This window comes from Bombyx mori, chromosome 5 (assembly GCF_030269925.1).
Source record: "Bombyx mori chromosome 5, ASM3026992v2".
Taxonomy (NCBI): domain Eukaryota; kingdom Metazoa; phylum Arthropoda; class Insecta; order Lepidoptera; family Bombycidae; genus Bombyx; species Bombyx mori.
In genome coordinates, this window is record NC_085111.1 from 14,787,335 (window position 1) to 14,815,042 (window position 27,708).

The 27,708-nt window shown below is 36.2% G+C and overlaps 2 protein-coding genes across 4 annotated transcripts in view; one reads left to right on the top strand and one right to left on the bottom strand.

The window, feature by feature from the left end:
• Nucleotides 1-27,708, bottom strand: part of LOC101737074 (uncharacterized) — a 240,073-nt gene that overhangs the window by 1,707 nt on the left and 210,658 nt on the right. For both annotated transcript variants that reach the window (XM_038010911.2, XM_004929973.4), the window contains 3 exons: nt 14,500-14,762; nt 8,594-8,681; nt 4,367-4,588 (listed from right to left, as the gene is read on the bottom strand). In XM_038010911.2, coding sequence (XP_037866839.1) covers nt 4,367-4,588; nt 8,594-8,681; nt 14,500-14,762 — 573 coding nt within the window. The remainder of the gene's footprint in view (nt 1-4,366; nt 4,589-8,593; nt 8,682-14,499; nt 14,763-27,708) is intronic.
• LOC101736943 (trypsin, alkaline C) lies at nt 7,422-27,703 on the top strand. Of its 2 annotated transcripts, none has more exons than XM_062668799.1 (4): nt 7,422-7,532; nt 25,507-25,675; nt 26,243-26,495; nt 27,039-27,703. In XM_062668799.1, exons 2-4 carry the CDS (start codon nt 25,572-25,574, stop codon nt 27,333-27,335), a joined length of 654 nt encoding a protein of 217 aa, XP_062524783.1. In that variant the 5' UTR covers nt 7,422-7,532; nt 25,507-25,571; the 3' UTR covers nt 27,336-27,703. The 2 variants fall into 2 exon arrangements, with proteins under 2 accessions (XP_062524783.1, XP_004930029.2); XM_004929972.5 differs by lacking the exon at nt 7,422-7,532 and adding an exon at nt 24,177-24,240.

A 27,708-nucleotide genomic window follows, 5' to 3' on the forward strand; every position in this document is an offset into this window, starting at 1 on the left:
TTAGGTTGTTATTTTATTGTTATGACGAAGACACTTTCTAATGATGGGTCGGTCGAGTATAGACGTGTTATAGTGACTTTCGTATTTCTCAAAAAAAAAATAAAAAAATATTATAATAAGAAAATGGCTTCGTTACGCATTGAAGAAACTGTTCGCGAGTTACACCAAGTGGTCAGTGATTTGGTTACTAAAGTCGAGCGGTTAGAGCGTGTTATTTCTGAACAAAATACGATCATCAAAAATCAATGTGAGGTGCTGGCTATGACAACAAATACATCGGTTACTGTTGCCGATGACACAAGTACCCACAAAGATAGCGATATTTCTGTTCCTGCGTTAACAAATAAGCAGAAAGTACCGATTCGATTGGCTCGTACTCGGGCCGTGTCAGCAATCACAGCGATGGCATCTGGACGCAAGAAAGGGACAACGAGTGCGACAACAGTATTTCCTACGTCTGCCGCACATTCCGTTTGCACTTTGCATGACAAGCCACTGGATCAACCTTCATCGGATGCCCCTGTTACCCATCACAACGTCACTAAAGCGCAACTATCGGTTTCATCCGGGACAGCTGAGGTTCAATCTGGAACACTCAATGAAAAGTGGGTTGAGGTTAAGTCGCGTCGTTCCCGAGGTCCACCAGCTAATGTACTCAAAGGAACGGCCACGCCCGGAACTATGACCATCGAGGCTGCTGAGAGATGGAAGTATTTACACCTTTATTTTGTTAAGGAGGGAACTACCGATGACATCATTCGCGATCACCTTACGCAGATTTGTAAACAAGATGTATGTATAGTCGAGTCACTAAAACCTCGCGGTAAATACGCCTCTTTCAAAATAAGCGTTCCCGTTAAAATGGAGGGTTTGGTTATGTCTTCGGCAAATTGGCCAGAGGATATTTGCATTAAGCCATGGCGGCGGGGATTTCGTAAGCCCAGCGACATTTAAAAATACAAAAAATATTGGTAAACTGTTTTCAGTGTATATTTTATATCAAAATGTACGCGGTCTTAGATCTAAGTTAAGTTTATTTAAAAAATCACTTTTGAATACGAATGCACATTTGATAGCTGTTACCGAGACATTTCTTGTTAGTTCGGTATATGATGGAGAGCTGTTCCCTAGGGGATATACTGTCTATCGACAGGATCGTGCTAACGATGCAGGCGCGGGTGGAGTCTTGCTCGCTGTTCGCGACACTTTCTCCTCACGCCGTATTACTAATATTGATGGTCTCACGGCGGCGCAGGAGGTTTTATTTGTATTAATAACTTATAAAAATATTAAGTTTCTCTGTTGTGTAGTATACTTACCGCCTAATTATAATAATATGGAGTATATACATGTGTTACAAACCATCGAAAATGCTATTTGTAAACTTGCACCGGTGGAAGTAGTTGTTATTGGTGATTTCAATTTAAATTCTGTGTCTACCTATGTACGCGAGCAATTCGAATATTTCTTAAATTTTTGTAAATTAACGCAATTTAATACTATTCCAAATCATCATGGAGGTATCTTGGATTTCGTTTTGAGTGGACTACACAGAGAGCGTGTCTGTGTTGTGAGGGGAATCGGTGCTCTCGTGCCGGAGGACTGCTATCATCCTACGCTTGAAGTATCCGTGCGATGGCCTAGCAGGCGGAGCTGTGTCGGCGCCGGCATGCCCTCCCTCCCTCTATCATCCGATCCAGCCTACGTACTGGATCGCGGCTTCCAATGGAATTTTCGTAAAGCTGATATTAATGTACTATATGCATCTTTTGCTGAGATTGATTGGAGTGACATTGTTTCTGAGACGGATGTCAACATCGCTCTTAATACATTTTATAACAAATTATACTCTATAATCGACTACTGTGTGCCGACCAAACGTTGTATAGTAACAAATCAAACCAATAAATACCCAACTTGGTTTACTTCCGAAATAATACAAAACTTAAGATTCAAACATTTTAACCACAAAAGGTACAAAGCTGAGGGAAAAGAAGTAAATTTAGAATTGTTTAAATATTATAGGAGTAGAATAAAATATCTGATATAGACAGCGTATAAAAAATATTTGTTGAGTATAGAGAGAGACATCGGTGATAATCCAAAAATATTTTGGAAGTTTATTAAAGATAAGAGACAAAGTAGGCATAATTGTAATAAATATTATGATTACTTGGGAAAACCTGTGGAAGGACAATACGCGGCAGATGCATTTGCAACTTACTTCAGTTCAGTTTTCTTAGCCGATGAACCCAAATTAGATCCAACTGAGGCCCAGCATGGTGCAGCAATAACATCACAGTTTTGTTCCAGTGCTCGAGTAGCTTTATTGACTGTAGATAAGTCCGACCTGCGCTGTGCTGTGAAGCGCATTAAGCCGTTCTCCGCATCAGGTCCAGATGGTATCCCTTCCTTTTTGGCTAAGGATTGTATAAGTGTGCTTAGTGTACCACTACTACATATTTATAATCTCTCACTCCAAATGTCCACATATCCATCTACGTGGAAGCACACTAGAGTAACTCCGGTCTTCAAGGGTGGTGACCGCACAGATGTGAAAAACTATCGACCCATCGCAGTGTTATCAGTATTTGCAAAGATATTTGAGTCCATTATTAATAAACATGTTAGTGCGCAGATCCGGAACCAATTGACTGACAGTCAACATGGTTTTCGAGCTGGTAGATCTACGGCAACTAACCATATTAATTTCGTCAACTATGTTGCTGCTGAAATGGATGCAGGGAAACAAGTCGACGCTGTATACTTAGACTTTGAAAAAGCCTTCGACCGTGTCGATAATGACGTACTGTTGATGAAATTTGCTTCATTCGGATTTACCCCAAAACTCCTCAAATTATTTTCTTCTTATCTCTCTGATAGGTCTCAGCATGTTGAGTTAGCGGGTTTCAAATCTAAAACTTATTTTACAAGATCAGGGGTCAGTCAGGGTAGTACGCTTGGTCCCACTCAGTTTTTAATCATGATAAACGATCTATCTTCTATTCTCAGTGAGAGGACCAAGTGTCTTATGTTTGCGGACGATCTTAAGCTGTACGTTGGGGTCGGGTGTGATGCTGAGCACCATGCTTTGCAACGCGACATTACTCGGGTTGCAGAATGGGGAGAGCGTAACCGCTTGCATTTTAATACTAATAAATGCAAGGTCGTTGCTTACAGCCGGTCACGGTCGCCCGTGTTGTTTCCATACCATTTATCTGGAGTCATTTTGAATCATGTGGCAGTTATACGTGACCTGGGAGTTATTTTCGATTCCAAGCTAACGTTTAAAGATCACATACAAAATATATGTAAAAGGGGTAGTGGTCTGCTCGGGTTCATAATTCGTCAGACGCACGACTTTGTAGGCCATCGTGTGATTGTTATGCTATACGATGCCTATTTGCGAAGTAGTCTTGAATATAACGCACTCGTGTGGGATCCTCGCGAAGCAGTTCAAAAGCTAATGCTGGAAAAACTACATAAAAAATTTTGCAGGTTCCTATTCAAGAAAATGTATGGATACTATCCGTTCTTGTATCCATCACTTTATGTGACTGGTATGGTCGGATTAGATACTCTTGAGCTCAGACGGAAGATGACTCTTGTGGTGCATTATTATCAGCTATTGCATAACAAAATTGATAACTCCACTGCACTGGAATCAGTGTCGTTATATGTGCCTGATGGCTACATGCGCGGATGTATGTGTGGAGGGGTGCGTCGCCAGCGGCAGCTTCTTAGTACTACGCACGCGCGTACGCAGCACACCGCTAACTCCCCGACGCATCGTGCTGTCTCGTTACTTAATGGCTTGCTAGCCTATGCTCCGGAAATGGATATATTCCATGATGGTTTGCAGCGATTTATTGTTGTTGTTAGAAATTACTTAAGCTAATTATTAATACCTTACAAATGTTTTGGTTTATACTGTTAATTTGTAAGTAGACTAATTAAATAAATAAATAAATAAATAAATAAATGACGTCTATTAAAACCTAGCCGGAAATGTTTTCGTATAGTTTTCAAGAAGCGTATCTACTTTATGGTGACAGCTAAGTATAAGCCTTAGTGCGAAGAAGGAAACATGAGGAATTATAATGATTAACGTGAGTTGTGAGAACAAAGAGTGTAGAAGAGAAGCTTAGAGGCGGAGTGCTACAAAGCGAAGGCGTCCAAATAAGAGAAACGTTTAAATACCAAGAGTTGGAGCGAAGAGTCCGCGTCGAGGCGGTGGGATTAAAGTGCGGGGTTAGTCTGTACATGTACTAGCGGGGCTGCTGGATGATCAGCGGCCGCAGCCTGGGCTCCCTGTTCGGATAGAATTGGTACATGAGCTTCTCTTTCCGAGGGGGTCTGTACGCACCGATTCCGCTTTCGTAGGAGCGCGCGTGCCAGAGAGCAGCGGGGGGCATGTGCGGGTGCGGGGGGTAAGGGGCGCCGTGGGGGTGCGCCACGCTGAACCGCTTGCTCGGCACCGGCACCTCCTTCAGCGTGAGCCGCTCCGTCATCGTCGGGAGGACTTTAGCTCCGTTCGCCTTCACGAAGTTTGGCACACGGGCGCGTAGCCCGCAATAGTAGGGGTCGTCTGAAAATAAACAAATCAAACCAGTTATAGCAATATATAAGTTTATTATGTAAATAACTAATCGTTACGCTAAACTTTCTGGACATTTCTTTCTGCTACCCATTAACGGTGCTCTTAGGTACCACAAGCACTGGTCCCCGAATTAACCCACAGACACGGCCCACTGAGTTCCTCTCCGGATCTTCTCAGTGGGTCGCGTTTCCGATCCGGTAGTAGATTCTGCGAAGCACTGCTCTTGCTACGGCCAGTGATAGCAACACTCCTGTTTGAGCCCCGTGAGCTCACCTACATGTTAGGGCGAAGCTGAAATAGCCTCTCAAGCATAGGTAGAAAAAAAACATTTCTTAGAAAATGTATATGAAAATAATAATAATAATAATAAAGAACCCGTCAAAGTAAATGAACATGTCAATTCTGTTATATATCCGCATCCTACACGAGACTGGATCCGAATACAGTCGTTTCAAATATCAAGGATACGTTCAAATGCCAAAGCGATCAACATTGCAAAACGTCAGGGCATTGTCTAGGCGTAACCTTTTAGTTGGTTCTGGGCGAAGTCAAAAGCCTCGGAGGTGCGGGGAGAACGTGAAAAGTCGGTATTTATTGAACCCATAAATTGAATTGAAATTCCATTGATATTATTGAGTCTGCATCCAAAATACCTATTATAGGATCTCATTGATGCATTAGGTTTCACAGACTCAGTACACTTTAAAATTTGAGGTTAGGTTGTTTGTAAAAAAAGGTTCGTAAAAATAATTTATTACATTACCGTTGTTTTGTTTTTGTGTATTAGTTTTTACGTCACTACAACGTCAAAGGCAACGATACGTGAAAACCTAGACCGTGAATAAAAAACGTCAAATCCAATCTCTCATATGTGATAGAGCGTAAAACGTAACCAAAATTCGAAGTGACAGGAGAGATGTCTGATCTAAATCATTTTATTACTAAATACTTTTGGTATTTTTGATGTATTAATGCTTTTTTTAGATTTTTTCGTATTGGTTTTTATCTTTTAATAAAACAGATAAAAGTTGTGCTGCGCGAATATATTGTGTGCAACACTAGCTAGCGTAATAAATAACACTGAATCTTATAAGGGCACTAAAAATATTACAATTAATTAACAAAAAAACTAATTATTTCTAAAATTGATATTATGTATTCATTAAAAATACTTTTACGGCTTAATTTTTTGTCAATTTTAATTTTATAATTTCCGACATTTTAAATATTTTACCGTTTTCGTGATCATTGCCGTTCGACCAGAAAAAGCCGTAAAAATTTAAGCCGCGATTAAACCGTAAAAGATATTATTATTCCATTATGTCTAAGCGGCTTGACTCTGCCCCTGGCATTGCTGAAGTCTACAGGCGACGGTAACCACTCACCATCAGGTGAGCCGTATGTTCGTCTGCCTACAAGAGCAATAAAAAAAAACAAAAAAAAAAACGCGGAATCCGAAGTAGTAGTAATTACGTCATGAGCGATATTGTCAAATAGCTCCAAATTATTTTTTGTGATTCATCTCATTTTCTTAAGACACGCGTATTCAAAACTTTGCCATCTGTCCTACCGAATATTCAAATATAAAGTCTATCTTAAAGACCGTCTAACATTGTTTTGCTCTCATAAATCGTTGTAAGGGCACGTGGACAACGATCCTATATAAATGATGTTGTGTCAAGTGTTTGATATAATGTTCACACTTGGTCCGTACCTTCGTATAAATTGTCTGTCCGGGCTATAAATTCGCGTTGTCAACGAGTGTTTGGCCGATCCACGGACACTCGGAATGAACGCAATGCAACGACTCATTGTGAAGTGTAACGCATAAAGGTTAATCTCGTGATTTATGCCATAGATTCACATTATCTTAGAGCGTATACAAGAATATTTATTTTTATTAAAGAAACGTATTTAACGCGGTCTCTGTTAAATATTCTGACAATCTGGCAAAACAATTGTTAGAAACATTAGTATTTTTTCCTACCTAGGCTGATAGCCTTGAGAGGCTATTTCAGCTTCACCCTAGCGTGTAGGTGAGCTCTCGGGGCTCAAGCCGGAAGTGTTGCTAACACTGGCCCTAGTCAGAGCAATGCTCCGCAGAATCTACCACCGGATTGGAAACGCGACCCACTGAGAAGATTTGACAAGAAACTCAGTGAGCTGGGAAATATTAGTAGTTAAGAAATATTAGTATGAGAAAACGAACGACAATAATTGTTTCGTTCCGTGTAACCACTGAAGTGATCAACAGATTTCTTGAAATACCGGTTATACATACAAATGTGACTTTGTCATGTCTCAAGGCGAGTGGCGAAAGTAAAGTTTTAATATCTATGAGCTCTAGTAACCAATTAATACTAAATGGGTCATGATGGGCCAAAAGTTCGTTCTCTCACATACACAATCAAAAGTAGCCTGAATAAATAGGTAAAGTTGTTTCTTTTGTAATTATAAAAATATTGTTATCTGGTGATTTTGTGTCGGCATTTAATGATTCTATCTTTCAGCCCACAGAAGTCTACTGTTAGATATAAGCCTCTCCCAAGCCTCGCCAAAATGACCGGGTCTGCGCGACCTGCATTCAGCGAATTCTCACGACCTTCAACTGATCGTCGGACTACCCAGGCTACTAAGCTACTTGATACTAGGGAGGACTATCCACGCTAAGTCTTCACGAGCTATTGATTATTTAATGATTAATTATTTAAAAATATCAATTAAGAAACTCCTCTATTCCAAAGTAATCTGCAAAAAGCATTGAGGTACACACACCTTGAGAAAAAAATCAGTAGCCGGTCTGACCTCTCACTAGCTAACGTACATTGTCTCACATTACTAGGTCAAAAAACAAAATAAACTCGAGTATTTGTAATTCAGTGGCCATTTGTCGAACGCTGAGGAGTTATGAGGCGCAGATTGTCCATATAAGGTGGGTGAAGCGAGCTACCATTCTTAAGGCGTATTTAAAACTTGACCATTTTAAATACTATAATAGCCCATTGAGCAAGACAGAACACGTGGTACCACTCCTGATGAGGTGAATTTATCTCCTACGACTAATTAACGAAAGGATTTTGTTATTTAGGGATTTCGTTCCAACAAAATTCTAGGTGCTTCTAGAATATTGTATTTATCTTTGGTTTTTCCGTGTAATTTACTTTCTTGTACTTTCGCGTTAAAGTTAGGAAATGAGTTACTTTGCCAAGATTCTAATCATCTCATATCCAAATACTATTTAATAAATTCCGATATAAACAGATCCTTTTCTTAAAAATCCTTTTTTTTTTTTCGTTTCTACTTTTGGGAATTACATAGACAATTATTTCGCGACAGCGTTTGAGTCGAGCGTCTTTTTTTTATTTTTTATTTCCCTTGTAGGCAGACGAGCATACGGCCCACCTGATGGTGAGTGGTTACCGTCGCCCATGTACTTCAGCAATGCCAGGGGCAGAGCCAAGCCGCTGCCTACAACGTCCAATCAAATCTAATTTTATTATTTATATAAAAATTAAATCATATTTCTTATTTTAAAAATAAATGTTGCATAAGTCTAGTTTAGTTAACAGTAGATTATGTGATGGGGGTTTTACACAAATATGACATTACAGACAAAACCATATGTTAAAACTGAAATTAATAAATTTTCTTCGATTCACTGTATGATTTTGGTCTCCAATAGAGCATGCTACAGCTAAGCAAATAGTCTTCGGCTTTTAGTCGTCTCAAGCTACGACTTCTTTTTGCCAACAATATTCATAGCTTATTTCAATTAATTATTGTATTTTGTCTTACTCTGATAGATTAGTTTGTAAAGTCATTGCTTAGGAAAAAATTGATTGCAACGTGAATATATAGTGTTACGCAGATACCAAGAATAATTCGATTCCTCTCAATCAACTAACATATCAATTAAAATTGCATTATAATATAAATATATATAGTAATACATAGTTTGGGTTTTAGTGTCAGATATTTTATTATTATGCTTACCATATTTCTTTTCTTTGCCTTTGTCTGATTTTCCTCTCGGAAACTGCGCTGGACCGCGACCGTTAGCCTCGATGTCATCATAATCCGGCTGAAAATAAATAATAAAGAATTTCATTATTATATAAAAATCTCACTAAAAGATTTTTACGAGGTACAACATCGCGTTTTGTAATTTTGATAAAGCAGTTTTTTGCATTAAATTAACAGTACTTTTAAATGGTATTGTCATTGTCATAGGTATAACATTAACATGAATAAATTTTCGTTATAGTAGGAAAATCTTTACATTTTATTTGTTACTTCTATTTTATTTTAATATATGTAATTAATAACAAGTTCGCTAAAATGTGTATTATGAACGTATTTCTTTTGCAAACGATACCTTTTTATCTGCGATACATTACGGTTCATTAAATATGTGTTTGTTACATTTTCTCTTTTTTACTATTGATATTTTCCTTGTGAAGGCGGAAAATAAAAAAACGAACTGTTTCTAATTATTATTTTTAATACACTTACGGCTTATCGAATCCTACTAACACAATGCACATTGACAACATAGATCAAAAGCAATTGACTATAGTCAAAGCTAGATCGGAAAAAAATTTGTTTTTTTTTGTATTATATATAAGTATTAGAAATAAAAATTACGGACAGATATAAGAAAACTTACATTAAATCTAGACAAGATTAATGCCGAATACGCGTGCTAAAGCACGAGCTTACACACCTTAAATATTGTGTCATACAATAAAATTGTTAGTGCATTAACATCTTACCGCCTTGTCAGGATAAAAAGATTGATGTTAAGGTATCTTTTTATTTTACTGTAATAAAATAAATTGTTTTTGGTACGCATAGGTAGCAAAATTCTACCTAGTTCTGTCGCGAATATGTATTTCATTTAAATAATGGAACGACCCATACATATAATACAATATCGACTTCAAGCTCATGTCTTAAGATGAGTAGCGACTTTCACGGTCTGATATGTATGTGTAACCTTTAATAATGTCTGCAAATCAACATTTTATTAACAAAAGTAAATCACAAGTGCTACATTTAGCCGTTTCGCGGTCAGTAGGAGTTACTCTGTTTAAATAGTTTGATTTCCACGACGCAAATACTTTGTCTAATAATTAAATCATTGATAAATTACATAAATTCCAAAATTATACCATATCGTATAAAATAGTAAGATTTATCTACAATTGGAATACAATTTATTCATTTTATCCGAGAATTTACAAACTGAACCACCCAAAATCCAATAGGTCTTTTTTTAAGGGATATCCGAGTTTTCCACAAATTGAGATTCACGATTATGTAGACTTCACAGTTGGGTATGACTTCAATTAGATAGTAAATAAGGGTTTAATAACAAAACAATATTAAGAGGTAGAAAAATGAATCCATACAGTATCTTTACGTTTAGCGTTTGAACAGTTCCCTATATTATTATTTTTATTGCTTAGTTGGGTTACCGAGCTCGCAGCCCATCTGGTGTGAAGTGGTTACTGGAGCCCATAGACATTTACGACGTAAATGCGCCACCCACCTTGAGATATAAGTTCTAAGATCTCGAAGAAATAGGCGGGGTGGTGGTACATACCCGTGCGGATTCATAAGAGGTCCTACCACCAGTCAAATACAATGATGACACAACTCAAAACTTACGCGATTATAATTTTCCTAACAATATAACGGGCTTCGTCAGCACTCGTGTACCGTGAGCTAATCTAGTACATTCAACGTGTAAGCTCTAAAAGTGAAGGCTAACCGGCGTACAAAAGACAGTTAATTTGTATAATATCAAAGGATCGTTCAAGAGAACGAAGCGTTTAAGTAAATAACAAACTGAAGTGAACGCTTACAATCGTTTATCTCGGACACTACATAGATGAGATCTAAGATAAGTTGATATCCCGCCGAGGGCTACCATTGTTCGACATTGAAGTTGCAATACGCCTTGTCTACAACTGTCGGACAAGAACTACGAATCGACAAGCGTTAATCCTATTGAACTTTCACCTCGTTTTTTTATATTTTTTATATTGAGAACTTATTATATTATTATTATGTTATTTCATAAATAAACGTGTTTCTTGCGTAATCTATACATATAAATAAAATTGGAGCGTCTGTTTGTAATATTAAAATAACCGCTTTTTACTACATGCATATGAATATATACGGTACATAGACCAAAATAGCATTTTTTACAATTTTTGTCTGTCTGTCTGTTTGTTCCGGCTAATCTCTGAAACGGCTGGACCGATTTTGACAGGACTTTCACTGACAGGTAGCTGATGATATAAGGAGTAACTTAGGCTACTTCTTTTAGATTAGCTTCGCCCCACGGCGTCATCCGCGGTACGACAATAACCGCGGGTAACATCGCGGGACTCAACTATTAATAATAAAATTTAATGTTTCCGAAGCGAAGCGAGGGCGGGTCGCTAGTAAGAAATATGTGTTAGCGGATAAAGCCTCAGGTCGCGAACGAGATAGTAAAATTGTGGCACAAACGAAATAATAAGTTGCATAATAATGTCGTCAGATTTGTTGAGATGGATTAAATATACCTCTTTCTACGTCTTAATACGGAATTATATGAATTAATTGTGCATAATTAGTCGTTTTTGACGATATCTTGGGACGGTGATGTAATATTAGAGATTTCATGCTAATAATACTTTCTAAGACTGAATATATTTAGGATTAATTAGGATAAATATAGGATCCCGTTTAGTATTAAACAAATTTAAATATTGTACAAATGTATCTGCTTTTTTTGATTGTTTTTTGTATGTAAATTGTGTTTTGGTGTGCAATAAAGTGTATTCTGTCTCTTCTCTCTCTCTCTCTCTCTCTCTCTCTCTCTCTAAATACGTTGTTTTGATTATAGTACATATAAACGGTGTTTTATTACCAATTTTTTTTTAAGAATATTACAGTCACGGTTTTTTTTTCGATTCATGTAATAAAACATATTTTCATAACGCACAGGAAGATACGAAGACCAAACAAACTGTTTATCACACTAATGTATTTTTTTTTTTACTTCGATTGGTGGACGAGCTCACAGCCCACTTGGTGTTAAGTGATTACCGGAGTCCATAGACATTTACAACGTAAACGCCACCAACCCACCTTGAGATATGAGTTCTAAGGTTTCAGTATAGTTACAACGGCTACCCCACCCTTCAAACCGAAACGCATTACTGCTTCACGGCAGAAATAGGCAGGGTGGTGGTACCTACCCGTACGGACTCACATGACGTTCTACCACCAGTAAAAGAGGAGGAGCATCAGGAGCAATAACGACTGTGCGCCAAGTCAATGTAATTAATAAATGCTCCCTTAAAATATAAAATATAAATTTGTTTATTGAGTCAAATGTTCAGAAACGTCAATAATAAATAAAATAAGATTAGAATTACACAAAGCACCTACATTTATTTTCGGGGTTTCAATTAGCATAAATTGAGACTTTATCAATACGATATGGTTAGTGTTTATTTTATTTATGAGCTGCGGTTTTATTCCGAGCTTTCAAAGAATAAGTAAATTTAACATTACATCTATATATTAATACGTGAAGTAAAAACTTTGTATCCCTTTTTACGAAAATTGCGCGGACGGAGGAGTATGAAATTTTCCACACTTATAGAGAATATAGAGAAGAATAATATTTTTTTAAAATAATGCATAAAAGATACATTAAATCAATAAAGAAAACATTACACACACTACATACCATGTATTTGACGCACACACGCATGCATACTATTTATTGTCAAACTTTTGTTCTTGACGTCTGTTGTCAAATTGAGAATAGAATATGGTATGTCTTTGTTAATATTTTTTATAGTATAGTCTTGGCGAAATTTGTGATTATAGAAGTATTAAATACAATCATAATAGTGTACAAACTTACAATTCCAATTAATTATAGTCGAATTTCGACTACTGCGGGACCTCTAGTTTTGTTTAAAATTTGATTCCATCTTTCATTGCATCACCAAATTTAGCGTAAAGTTGAAAATCGCAATGTATATTTTATTCGCTTGGGAGACTGATGTGGTCTAATTTTGTTTTATAGACGAGTATGTTTTATTTTTTACTATATGACCTGGAAAATTATATCGGTAAAGCATTATTTCGAATACATAAAAATATCTTGTAGTTGTTAGTATCTCAAAAATGTTAAATGTAAAAAAACATCTAAATAATCGTGTAATTAAAAAAACAAGCATTATAAATTAATATAAGTTTTGTAATTTTCTATAACATTTTAATTTAATATTTATTTTCTTCATGAATATTTAGTCGATTTAAAAACAAGATTTTTTTCATTTTGTTTTTGTGAACGCTCCATATGGATCAATTTGAAGATGGCTCTTATCAAGTCTGATGTTTTTTTATTTTTTATTGATTCATTAGCTGTTATAAAAGTTTCGAGATTATTAATGAAATATATACATATAAATGTAGTGAATCAACTTTACCAATTACTGGTCTTAGTATTTTAGATTATGAAAATAACTCAAGATAAACTGCGCCTTGTTTTATTTATTCGAATTTTAATATCTGTATTCAAATTAAAAACATTGAGAACTGCCAAAACGTTAATTATTAAAATTATCATTTTAGCACTTCTAAGTTTTTTTTATTGCAACTAATAGCGTATCTATATGAAGTGACTAGTAATCTTATACCTTTAAACGAGCAATTCTTGTATATAAAGTATAATCTGAATCTCGAAAACGGCTCCAACGATTTTCATAAAATTTAGTATACAGGGGATTTCGGGGCCGATAAATCGATCTAGCTACGATTTATTTTCAGAAAATGTTGTTTTATTCGTGTTTTCAATAACCAACTCTTCCCGACATCTATTGGCGAATAATAATACTATTTTTCTTAATTGAGGGCAACTAACCGCTTTAAAGACACAACAAGATGGCGTTTTAAAAAAAAAAACCGGTCATCATCTAGTAAAATGTAACAAAATAAAACTAAAGTGTAATATTGTAATAAAAAACATATGAAAATAATTCCAATAACGTGCTAAAGTTATTTGCAATTTTCACTTTGAAAATTACCTCGCCAATGGGATACAGTAACCACATCTATTAAATTAAAATGAAAACAAGGCAGGAAACAAGTTTATCGGGCAATCTTCAATCTGTGAGAGCTTAGAAGGATTTGCAAAATGATTGATATGCTGATATATGATTTTAGAGCTAGCACGGCGTCTTGTGAGCCCGCACGGGTAAGGACCATCATCCTGTCTATTTCTACCGTGAAGCGCTAATGCGTTTCAGTTTGACGAATGGGGCAGCCGTTGTACTGTAAAACTAAGACTTAGAGGTACTTGTCTCAAGATGAATGGTGACTTTCACGTTGTTTGGTGTATAAGGACTGCGCTAACCAATTTACACCAGATAGTTGATAGGTAGTGACCTCGTCCGACAATTTAAGAAAAAGAAAAAAAACTATGAAATAAAAAAAAAATCGCATTTTGATGAGAAAGTAATGTAAGTTTACCGGTACAGAATATAAGCTACAAGGGTAGGAGCGACTGGTTGCGTATTTTTGCGGCTAAGCGTTTCGTTATAAAGGACGGGACACTATAATTGAGACGTGGTGACATTCACGTTGGAATGTGCATAAACTCTGATAACCACGTAACACCGGGTAGCCCGTGAGATCGTTCACCACTAAAATCTATAAAATAAGAATCTGTATGTACGTTTTTATTGTCATAATTGCAGGCCATTTTGTTCTAAGTCTAAGGTACCGTACTCCTTGAACTAAATATTATGTTACTACATACTACTACTACACTATACTAAATATTATCCGCCCCTTTGTAGGAAACGCGTAAGCACGATACTGACCTTCGGAATATCAGCTGGTCCATATCCATTCTCCCTGGGCGGTAGATTAGGTGGTCTCTCTCCTCGCCTTTGACCCATCTGCATCATCAGCTGCTCCCTAGTAGCCGCGACGACTCCGTGTCCGTTGTGACCGTTGCCGAGTCCGTAGCCTCCTGAACTGCCGCTTGACCCGGAGCCGTTGACATTCGAACTGGCGATGCTGTACGGATCCTCGTCGGGAATTGGAATACGGGGCCGGTTCTTGATGTCCATTGGTCTTTGAACTGCACGAAAAAGAGGAGAATTTTAATTTACGAAAAGGAGAGAGAAGATCGAGGGAGTTATGAAAGTATATCAGCTTTTAACTGGTGGTAGGACGTCTTGTGAGTCCGCACGGGTAGGTACCATCAGCCTGCCTATTTCTGTCGTGAAGCAGTAATGCGTTTCGGTTTGAAGGGTGCGGCAGCCATTGTACTGTAAAAACTGAGACTTAGAACTGATGTCTCAAGGTGGGTAGCGGGATTTACATTGTAGATGTCTGTGGATTCAGGTAACCACTTAACGCCAGGTGTACCGTGAGTTCGTCCACCCAGCGAAGAAGAAAAAAAAGTTTTCACTCTCAAGGATCAAATTCAAATAAAGTTTTTTAAATATATACATAATGAACAAAACTAACAATTTTCTAATTAATAAAATCAAAAAAAAAGTGTCTCTTGAATGTGAAAATAATCAAGACATATTATTTTTATCTTATTGTTCGTAATAGGATATAATTACAAACAAACTATACTAACAACCAAATAAAGGATTAATTCTTTTCTGTTTGTCAACCGATTTTCTTCTTGTATTTTTTGTCAATAGCTGTGCTATTGGCATGTTTTAGAGTTTTTTTGGGTGAGGTTTGTTTAAGAATGTCAAATTCACCACATCACAGAAAATGAGTCTTGAAGTGTCAATCATAATAATGGAATTTTGTTTAGGTGGTGGACGCTAGTTTCCTAATTCTGACTGCAACTTTGGATTAACCTTTATTGTATTATTGCGAAGTCTTCGAATATCTCCAGTGACCTAGATGGACAGACTAGCTCATGGTTATGATCCTAAATGATCACTGGAACCCTTCGAAGAATGATTGAAATCATCTGATCATCATCTGATCTGAAGAATGATTGAAACGCCATATGCCATAGGAAGAACAGACGTAATGAATGCCTATGAAAGCATATGGCGTTTTCCAATAAAGCAAAATGACGGCGACCCGTAATTCTTAATTACGCAATAAAATTTTACAATTTTTTTTAATTTACATTCTTTCATCGTCGAAGCCTCACCTCTAAAAAATGCACAGAATATCATCGTATACAATACAGTGTGCTAAGTATAAGTTTTTTAACGTTCTCGTTAGCATAAAAGCTAACTCTAATTTGTATGCAGTTGGAACAGCGCCCCTAGCGGCAAACGTAGGCAAACGATGAACTCTATTAGTTAACTTTTACGCTATCGAGAACGTTAAAAAATTCGCACTAAACACACAGAGCATCTAAACTATGGTCAAGGTAGTTCTACTCCCAAAAAAAAAAACAATAGCTTAGAAGCTATACATTAATTGCTAAAACCTTTGTGTTTTGACGTAACATCTGCCTTTACGGAGTGAGGTAACGTTAGAGACACCCATTCGCGTGCACTGAGTCATCGTGTGTCAAACGAAGTGAAGGTTTGAGTAATTACCGTGGAGGTGTAATGAAACTCTGTGCATTTAGTTCGGCGTTAATCGTAGGTCGAACACAGTCGTGAACCGGTGTGATTGCCATCCGAAGTACATCACGACGCCAGTGCGCAAGCGTCACTAAATCGTTTTCAATTGTTGAGAGCCTCGAACGATTGGATTGTTAATATGTGTTTTATGATTTCACTAAAAACATATTTACTGCTGGTAGGATGTAGCGTGAGTCAATAGGTAACTCTATTGCCAATTTCTACAAAGAATTTGAAGTTCGCGCGTTGTCCCGACATCATCATTCTCCTGCCCTTCTCCCAGTCACCTGGGGTCGGCGCAATATGTTTTCTCCTTCCCTTCTCCTCTATTTTATACCATTTCTTCGTTCCCCTCTTTCACATATCGTCTTTCACGCAATCCATCCATTTCTTCTTAGGTCTACCTCTTCCTCTATAGCCTTCAACATTCCAGTGCTTGTATATTTTTACCGCGAAAGAAAACACACGTTCCGGTCTATTTGAGAGCCTTTATGCAATTTTGTCGTGGTTCCCATGCCGTAAAGTGGGGGGAGGAATATGTGTTTTATTCACTGTGGTCTCACACATAGCTCGTGGGATCGTCAGCCGTAATTTAGATGCAAGAATAAAAACAAAAAAGGGAAAGGTGTCTTATGGACACCCGTTTGAAATGTACGTCTCTGTATTAGGTAATGATTAAAATTGAAACTAAAGAGTCATTATAAAATAATGAAACGCACCATAAAACGTGAATAAATTCGAATAAAGCTGGTTTTTTCACATACATTTTTGGAATATTAGTGAAAATAATATATAGAACTATTTTATTATTTATCGTAAATATAATTATATAATTATTTTGTTTCAGTTCCATAAGTTATTGGGTATTGCTTCAAAAATCATTGCAACAAAATATGTATGTTGGTTTTTCGGAGTCGTTTTTCATTGTTATAATTTTTTCAGTCTGCGAGAAGGAACTCAGTTTCAAAAACATATTATAATATCTAAATGGGCGGCGGTGTTCACAATTATTTTTCTTCGGCGACCACTAACAACAGATGGATGTTCTCAACTATTCTTTAAATGTATCAACGGATGTAATTAATAAAAAATTGCTGTTTTTTTTATGATATTCAAAACAAACAGACAAAACATTTACATAATAGTTATATTAAATAATTGTTGGAATTCTTTACTACGAATTCTATGTACTATGTATGATTCTCAAAGTTTTTCTGCATTTCCCAAGTATCTCACGCATGAGCTTTTGAAATGAATTAATTATTTTTAAATTATAAATTTGTGGGCACACTCTACAGTACCTTTAATTTGTAATTACAGTAATTTACGCTTGGGTACAAGGTGGCTATTACAAACACAAAGTGATCTTAAAGGCTTTTATGGATTTCGTGGGATGATGAGTCTTTTTGTTTTAGATTGCACAATGGAAGAATATTTCGAAGAATAATTGGTTTCACAAAAAGAAATAATAATTCAAGCTACTTAAAAACATAGAAAAATTACTGATAAATGAGATTTCCCGAAATTATTACACATAAAAATTAAAAATGATAAAATCAAATTTAATAATAAATTTTTACAGAACAATATAGTAAAGATCTAATAAAATTTATTACAAATCTACTGCCTTAAAAGATAGTTGAAAGCGTTAAATAAGTTGATTAAAATAAGATCAGTTTTTAAGATGTGTTCAAATGTAGAAAATACCGCAGACGCCATGCTAAAACGGCATTAGAATCCAGATGAACTTTGTATTCCGTGTCTTGAATGACAATGAAATGTTCCGACAATTGTGAATGCTAGTTAAATGGAGTGATTTGTAAATTTATTCAGTTATCTGTGGTGTCACGTAATACATAAATAAAAAAGTTTGATACGAGAGCCAATTTTTTTATCTACTCAAAGATGATTGTCATTTTCGTAACATTTACCTGCATTTCGTGTGATCAACACCGCATGTTCCTATGCCATCATTTACTGAAACCGTTTTGCATAACTACGATCACGATCTTCTCCTACTCGATTTTTAATGCTTCAATTGCGCCAGTTTAAAATTCTATAATGCGATATAGGTAAGTAGCTTTGGACTTAGTGGTCTAGTTATGCCACAGTGAGTCACGACTGTTATGTTCAATCTTCATTACGAAATTCGAATTGAAGCGATGATAAATATGTATTGGAGCGTGGACCAAAGATAGCGTTCGTTTTAATGTATTGAAGTTTCAAAGTGGGTAGTGGCGCTCACGCTGTGATGTTCGGAGGTCGCTTAACGAGCCCAGAGTTAGTTCTGCTTCAAAAAAAACAAAACTGGTCCGATCTTCTAAATATCAGGAAAACATAAATTTCACGTATATTATTTTATCCAAAAATCAAGCTAGATTACATTTGAAGATATTGGTTAAGAACATGTCGGAAATCGTGGTAAAATTAAAATCTGGATAAACTACAACACGAACGATGTGTATTATTGTGATATCTACTAAAGGGACCGGGTCCCCACGTTAAAATGTCACGACTTCTATACAGAAAACATTAGATACGTTACTCATTAGATTTATTCGAGTTCTCGAACCGATAAATAGTAGCCTGACCACGAAACCACGGCAGAAAATCTATGAACGTATCTTATCCCATGCGGAAAATCGCGGGAATCCACTAATGTGGTTTCATTCCCATAGGCCCGGAGTGATTTGAACAAAACCAATATTGCTCCTTGATTTGTTGCTAGCTTTATTGTATAGAAGGGATTTGTCGGAAGTTTTACGTACAGTTTGAGTGCAATGAGGTGCAATATATCTTGAGATCGATGGAAGATTGCATTGTTGCGCAACATAATGGTAATGGCTACTGCAAAGTTACGGTTGGCTCGTGGCCGTCGTGGTTGCGTCTTATGGGAATTAAATCATATTTATTATTCGTTGTAGAAATTAATTTACAAATAAAATTATCTCGCCTAACAACATCAAAGATGCTTCTCAGCCATTTCTTAGTTGCTAAGAGGCCCTTTTTATTTTAATATTTTACAGCGGGGTTTCTATTTCTTCAAATTTTCGTGTTTTTAAAGCGATTATATATTACAATATAAAAAATTTCATAGAGGTCGTTCGACAATATAAACATGAAAATAATTGAATAACCTTTATATTTATCTGTATTATATTTACGAGTATATTGATATACACTTTACGAATTTTTAAAGTATTTTGCCGGAAAGGAAAATATCTTATTATCGACTTAACTCGATAATAAGATATACTCGCCTTTGGCATGCTGTTTTGATGTGGCATGTTGTTTGTTTGTGTATTTTTTTTTAATTACTTAAATGGGTAGACGAGCTGAGACATGAGTTATAAGTCTCGGTTTTATAGCATAATGTCTGTCCCACGTTTTAAAGAGGGTCATGGTAGCTACCTGTGTAGGTTCACGAGACGCCCTTACCACCAGTACATAAATAGGAAAAAAAAAAAAAGTTTTAAGTCCTCCATTACGGAGCCATTGATTGCTTCAATATCATCTAGGGCATTAAGTTCGACTGCTGTAATTTGCGAAATCAAGAAGCATTTTATAGTTCCTTATTGCTACCGGATCGCCTTGTAAGTTTATTTATCAGATATCGAAATTAATTAGTAAAAGGTACTTTTAAAGACGCAGATAACTAAAAAAATAGACACGTATGGTCTAGAAATTCAATCTAGCCTGGTAAAAGCTAATTTTAATTCCTTACTAAAAATAGACAATCAATACCGAACAAGTTGATTCTATAATATTTGTTTCATTAATTATACTGTAAAAATTTATTAAAATATATTTTTATTATCATATTAAAATGTCATTCATAAAGAGAAAATTAAATTAGGATTAAAACGACAAAAAAATAAAACTTTAATGTGGCAGCCCTATAAAACTTACACTTGCGACAACTTTTTGTCATCAAATTAGTGAGATTCGGCTCCGCTGATGTGGTTTTTTTTTTCTAAGTATTTATTTGTTAAGATTAATCACGCGTTACCTCCCGTAATTTGATGGTACGAAAGCCAAAAAGTTTCAAGTCGATCGGAAAATCCACGTGCGAACACATAGATCAGAATCATAATATTAAAACAAATTATTTTAGGCCATTTATCACATTCCGAATTACCGAAGTGCATTATTTAAACATCGCGCTGTCTGATTTTTGCGTGAGAATCTCACTTTGTATCGCAAAATATATGTATATAAATTAGGCGTCGTTAACGATCAGTTTAAGGTCAGCTCATTGTGTTTAATAACGCGCGGACCCAAATCTCCGGAGGTCCAAGACAAGGTAATTGTAACATTGTTTTCATCGTAGCAGCAGCCGTGTGTTCGCATGCAGAAAACACCATTCAATGGTAATTATTCGGTGTTGATGACGCGTGACCACTGTCAAAGGCCTTGTACCTAACCGCCGATACAGAAAGACATGTAAACAACGTTACCAATGCCATAGCTCCCACGAATCACTCTCTTAATCTATAGGTATATTAATACGTGAAGCAAAAACTTTGTATCCCTTTTTACGAAAATTGCGCGTATGAAATTTTCCACACTTATATAGAATATAGAGAAGAAGTGCACCATGTTTTTATATTTTTTTAAAATAATGCATAAAAGATACTTTAAATCAATAAAGAAAACATTACACACACCATACTATTTATGGTCAAACTTTTGATCTTGACGTCTGTGGTGAAATTGAGAATAGATTAAATTTTAATATTGTTTGTCTTTATTAATATTTTTTTATAGTGTAGTCTTGGCGAAATTTGTGATTAGAGAAGTATAAAATACAATCATAATAGTGTACAAAGTTACAATTCCAATTAATTATAGTCGAATTTCGAGTACTGCGGGACCTCTAGTAAAGATAAAAGCGAAGAATGAGTGAGCATCATTTGAAATGCGGGATAATGCATTAAGTCCCACGCGGGTAATTTTGATAAATATTACTCTGAGTGCAATATTAAAATGTTTTCTTTTTCTTTTAGCTGTTTATTGATAAAGGAGACGGTAAGGTCTTCAGTGGAGCTATGCGTCTCTGTCCGGTGTGTCAGTGTTAGGCGATTTATTCGCTATGACACGTATTGTGCGGTCGTGGCTGGTTTCTGTTGATTTTTATGTTTGATATTGCTTGTTTTCTGAACAATTGCGTCAGACGCAGCGTGAAATGGTTTTGTTGTTGTCAAGCTTAATGATTTATATCAGCGAATGTGCACTGTTTTAGATTGTATACCATTACTTGCTTCATAAATTTATTTAGTAAAGGACAAGGCTTTTAGTCGGCGACAATATGTGTAATGCAAGACAATAAAGCCGTTTGCCGTTACACATTATTACGAAAACACATGAAAAATAGTGTTTGTGATTCTGAACGCGACAACTCTAAAAAAATCCATTCGAAAGTTTTTATTTCATTATAATTTTTTCTACAGCTTCAAAATATACGAGGGGCGTGTCGTGGACAGGTGGTTGCGACCAAAATGTGACTTTGGTGGACCCCTCCTCCCCAGCGGAATGTTATCGATGTCCTGGGATGAGAGATGCAGCTTGGTTCGATACTCTAGTCTTAACAAACGTTGATCTATCCATTTCACGGCTCTGATCCTGGCTAATGATTGAAATCGTGAAGTCATTTTGACTTTGTTTCCAATTTTTTATTCTATTTAAATAAGTTTGTCTCGATTGAATACGTTGAATACAATATACGTTACAATTTTTGATATTTCTAATTAATTTTTTCGCTGTTCTGGCGGTCATGTTATAACTCGTGAATCTTCTGTTTGGATATGTGTTTATTATTAATGTCTACAGTCAGATTTATATCTAAACATATCGAATCGCGCCTTGATTACGATTTCATTGAAACTCAACGAAAAAATTCGACAAAAAGTATTTAGTCGTGCCTAGGAGCACTAGTTAGCATTGAACTTGAGAGATACGATATCAATCGCTTCTGACCTTTCCAATCCGTAAATGGAAATACATTATTATTAACTTACGTAATATATACGTGATAATTTGCCACGCAGATATATTCTGGATAGAACGAATTCATTGAAAAACGACAAAAGTAACCTGATTAATGACTTAATTGAATTTGTTTTTTTTTTTTATTGCTCAGATGGGTGGACGAGCTCACAGCCCACCTAGTGTTAAGTGGTTACTGGAGCCCATAGACATCCACAACGTAAATGCGCCACCCACCTTGAGATACAAGTTCTAAGGTCTCAAGTATAGATACAACGGCTGCCCCACCCTTCAAACCGAAACGTATTACTGCTTCACGGCAGAAATAGGCAATTCTGTATTGTCATCAAAAATCAGAAAGAGCAGCTAAAAGTCAAGTCAAAAGATACACCGTGAGGAGTTGCTAACATGCATGCACATCAATAATATTAGAGGATTTCTTTCAAGCCTTTTCTGGAGAAAAACGTATTGCATATTAAACGTCTAACAAACTAAGTGGTTATGGAATCGTTTCAACGTGAACGATAAGACCCACATTGCGAAATAAGGTCTAAGTTCCAACTGTATAGCTTCGGCAGAAATATGCAGGGTAATGTTAGCAACTAACTGCTCTCACGCTATATCATTATATTTCATTTAATGTTTAGAATACTTTTTTGGTCAGGAGGAAATCGCCGGAGTTTCTCCCTGCACTGGGAATCGCTTGCGGGGCTTGTCGGAGTCGAACCGACTAAAACCTCCTGTCGCTCAAAAAAAAAGGACGTTATTGTTCTTGACACGTGCGCCGATAAACGCATAAATGCTTTGCGAAATACAAGTAACAGGATAATATCGAAGATGTTAAATATGTCGCGGTACGATTTTAGCAGCGATTTTCTATATTTTTAAAAAAAAATTCTTGCTTAGATGTGTGTTAAGTAGTTACTGGAACCCACAAACATTTATAACGTAAATGCGCCACCCATCTTGAGATATAAGTTCTAATGTCTCAGTATAGATACAACGGCTGCCCCGCCTTTAAACCAAAAAGCATTACTGTTTCACGGCAGAAATAGGCAGGGCGGTTGTGCCTACCCGTGCGGACTCACACACAAGAAGTCCTACCACCAGTAATTACGCAAATTATAATTTTGCGGGTTTGATTTTTATTACACGTTGTTATTCCTTCACCGTGGAAGTCAATCTTGAACAAAATCATCGTGGAAGACGTTCGTTGAAATGAAATGTAAATCAATAATTATAAACCTTAATTGAATTAATATACGTTAGCCTCGTTCCTAATCCAATTAATTCAAACTTTATCAACTATTAAGTTCACACAATAAATATCGTTTTAGAATATATTTTTTTTATACGATTATTTTGTATTCTACACCACATCGCTTTACAACAAGGCCAACATTTTACATTATTTACAACTTCACATTATTTAATTTACTATTGCGCCTTTGAGATTAACTTCTGTGTCTCTATAGCAAACCTAGAGCTTAGCGTTACATACGCTTATTATGGTTTAAAAATGTACTTCATGATTTTCTGATAATCAATCATTCCTTTGATTCGGAAATGAAATATCTTATTTTAAGACGTCATTAGCGTTGTTTTAAATATGAGTTTATTGTCAATCTTACACCAATGATCGTGTTATGCACCTTAGAGTCAGATGAGCTAACATAAAAAACTATTAATTTGTTATTAAGTACTGCGCAACTTATGTTGTTGTGGTTGTAATCCAGTATCCATTTTGGTACGCTGGTACATAGGGCCCTCACAAGTTGTCTCCACTTGACCCTGTCTTGCGTTTGCTCCTTGACAATAATCAATAATAGTTGCCATCCTTACTTAAAAATTAAATCTTGTATTAATCATAATCATTTAAATAAACACTTAACCGATAATGTAGATTAAAATAAAGATACGTTAACCTATATAAGGAAACTGAAGTTATTTTCATCATATCAATTTGTTCGAAAATGCGTACCGCCATATTGTTGTTTGTTTACGGTTTGGCCGCTGTCACAGGTAATTTGATTAAACTATAATATTATATTATTATATACTAATATATAAATCTACAGTGGTTTTTACGGATGTTCCGTTATAACTACTGAACCATGGATCCGATTGACTTGAAACTTGGTATCCATGTAGAAAATATATGTACTTAATGGATAGGCTAATATTCATATGAGTGATGGACTCCCTAATAATAATGACAATAAATAATAATGTTAATTTTAAATGCCCAGCGAAGCGGGCGAGTACGGCTATTAATTATATATAAATAATATTATAATTTATTAATTTTGTAATCATAAATGAGCAAAGACAAAAACTTAACTACTACTTTCTCGTCAGTATATTAAATTGCTTTATTTTTCATATATGTCTTGACCAGTTTTAGGTGTCCTTTTCAAAATGTGAAATACAAAAAAAATTATTAATGAATATAATAAACTAATCGAAATTTTGAAGTTTCAATGATTCCGATTGATTCTCGATAATTGCGCGAACAATAAAAATATTAAATATCGTATAAGCGATGAACTTTAATGAGATTGATATTCAGTACTAAGTAAAGTAAGTTTTTATTTCGACTTTTGGATCGCAGCTGTGAGCTGATTTAAGCGCTAAAATCATAAGGCCTCGTCCAAACCATAAGGCATTGTGGAATATTCGATATATTTGTAATGCTAGATTCATCTTAATCGAGGTCAAGATCAGATAAATTTGTTTTGAATATCAACTATAGAGAATAGAGAAAATCAACTATAACTACTTTGAATATTTGTTACTTTGTATCGGCAAAAAAATCTACATTCAATCATGTCACAAATTTTATTCTGAAATAAAACTTCTGACTAATCTCGAATTATTTTAGGGTGATCGTTTAATTTTTAATTCATGGTGGAGAAATGTTCCTATAATATGCATCCATATACCTCAAAGCTAGTTATTGTTCGATACTGAAAGAATGCGTTATGATTGAACGGACGCTATACACAATACAAATATATAACTGTCTGCTTACGTTACTGGCGACCAAAACATAGTCGAATTACCAAAATTATACTTTCGTCTTAATTATCTTCAATTGGATAGCATTCTCTCCATCGGACTTTGTAGAACTTCTATGGAGCACGTGAGTGTTGAATAGCGCAAATATCTTATTTGAAATCAGATTTTTTTTTAAATTTAATATTGGTTTTCGCTAAGTAAGCAACAAATGTCTCGCCAACACGTTAATACTAGCTTTACAAATTAACATTTAGTTTTGTATTTGATTAGCTGGGCCAACGAATCCACAGAGGATCGTTGGCGGCACCGAGACCACCATCCAGCAATACCCTGAAATGGTGGCCTTGCTATTCTCGTTTTTGGGCACCTCCTTCAGCCAGTCATGCGGAGGTAGCATTCTGAACAGCAGAGCCGTCCTTACCGCCGGTCACTGCGTTGTGTAAGTTATTTCATTTACCTGGTAAACCACAATTTTAGGCATCAACGATCTATTATTCACTAATAAGTTAATGTTTGGCACATGAAAATAGGTTTACTACCTCCAGCTACCTAAACGCAGAGCCAAAAAGATGAAACATGGCTATTCCGATCGCCCGAAACATGTCTTGTCGGATCCCCCGGATTCATTGTCGGTGCTTTTAGGATCCTCATGCACCGGTCACCGTCCTCCTCGAACTCGTCGATTACGAAGATGAGTTCGACGAGCGAACTAACCCATAGACACAGCCCACAGAGTTTCTCGCCGGATCTTCACAGAAGGTCGCGATTTCGATCCGGTGGTAGACTCTGCGAAGCACTGATCTTACTAGGGCTTGTGTTAACAAATTCTCTCAGGTTCAGCCCGTGAGCTCACCTACCGTCCGGACGTAGCTAGAATAGCCCCTTAGGCTCCCAGCGACGAGGTAGGGGAAAATAATTAAAACTGTTGTGTTCAATTTGCTGTCCACCGTAAAGATACAAGTCAAGGCAGATTCATAGTTTAATTTTCTAATGTTGCTTGTTAAAGTGGTGATCCGGCATGGCGATGGCGTTTACGTGTAGGATCCTCCATGCCCAATAGCGGTGGCGTAGTTCACAACACGAACAGAATCATTATCCATCCCGGCTACACTACAAGTCTTGGCAACGACATTGCGATCATTCATTCTGCAACTCGATTTTCCTTCAACAACGCCGTTCGTCCCGCTATCATTGCCGGCTCAAACTACCCATTAGCTGATAACCAAGTTGTTTGGGCTACTGGATGGGGTTCTATCTCTGTGAGTTTCAATTTGTTTTTTATCATAAGCTAATCCTGACTATGTTAAGTATAAATATCGATAAAATGTAAAAAAAAAAACGCTGTTTGACCACTTGCGCGATTAAGATAAGTTGCATAATAGCGTCTGAAGAATGAGGTATTATGTGACGTTGCTTAGAGAAACGACAAAAGTATTGTCATTTTTTATAATTACGTTAAAATTAAATGTTTATCTGGAATTTTCAGGGTGAATTTAAAACATAAATCTTCACTGTGCGTTATCCGAAACACACTCATATTTATTTTGAAGGTTATTTACATAAAACTTATATATTATCTATAATATTTCATGAGATTTTTTGTAATGGAGAGATAGTAGCCACGAGGTTTTTCCAGATTCAGTACAGGGGTTTCACAGATTTTATGAGTGGGACTAAGGAAGCTTAGAGCAAACAAACAAAAGTGCCGGCTGGTTACGGGTGCCTATCAGAGGCAATAGGAGCTTTAGTTATTTAATTTTAAATCGAAAATAGTTGAACTAACTTAGTTTATTTTGTTACAGTTCCATGGTCCCCTGTCACCTGTCTTGCGTCACGTGCAAGTTTACACAGTGAACCAAAACATCTGTAGGCAGCGTTACTCGGAAATCGGTCGTAGTATCACCGACAACATGTTGTGTTCTGGCGTCTTGGATATAGGCGGTCGCGACCAATGCCAAGGCGACTCCGGTGGTCCCCTCTTCCACAACAGAAACGTTGTCGGTATCTGCTCTTGGGGTGAGAGATGCGCTTTACCTCGATTCCCTGGTGTCAACGTGCGTGTCACCCGATACACAGCCTGGATCCAAGCGAATGCTTAACTTCTGACTTCCTTAATTATGATTAGTCTCTATATATAAAAATGAATTGCTGTTCGTTAGTCTCGTTAAAACTCGAGAACGGCTGAACCGATTTGGCTAATTTTGATCTTGAATTGTTTGTGGAAGTCCAGAGAAAGTTTAAAAGGCAGATAAATATGAAAATGTTCGGAATTAAATAAAAATAATAATTTTGTTTTTCCTTTGATGTGTCCCCCGTCGGACCGATTCATTTTGTTTGTTTTAAGTTTATTTTATACAAAAGGTTAGGTCTTTTATTTATCGATTGAGGCACTACGAAGTCTGCCGGGTCCGCTAGTTAAGTAATAAAGTTTTCAAAAATTAATTGAAAATAAACTTCTCTCCCTTTTCATGA

Coding starts and splice junctions, on each gene's coding strand:
- LOC101736943 (XM_004929972.5), top strand. CDS start 24,192: ATGCGTACCGCCATATTGTTGTTTGTTTACGGTTTGGCCGCTGTCACA. Junction 25,676..26,242: donor ACCGCCGGTCACTGCGTTGT/GTAAGTTATTTC, acceptor TGCTTGTTAAAG/TGGTGATCCGGCATGGCGAT. Junction 26,496..27,038: donor CTGGATGGGGTTCTATCTCT/GTGAGTTTCAAT, acceptor ATTTTGTTACAG/TTCCATGGTCCCCTGTCACC.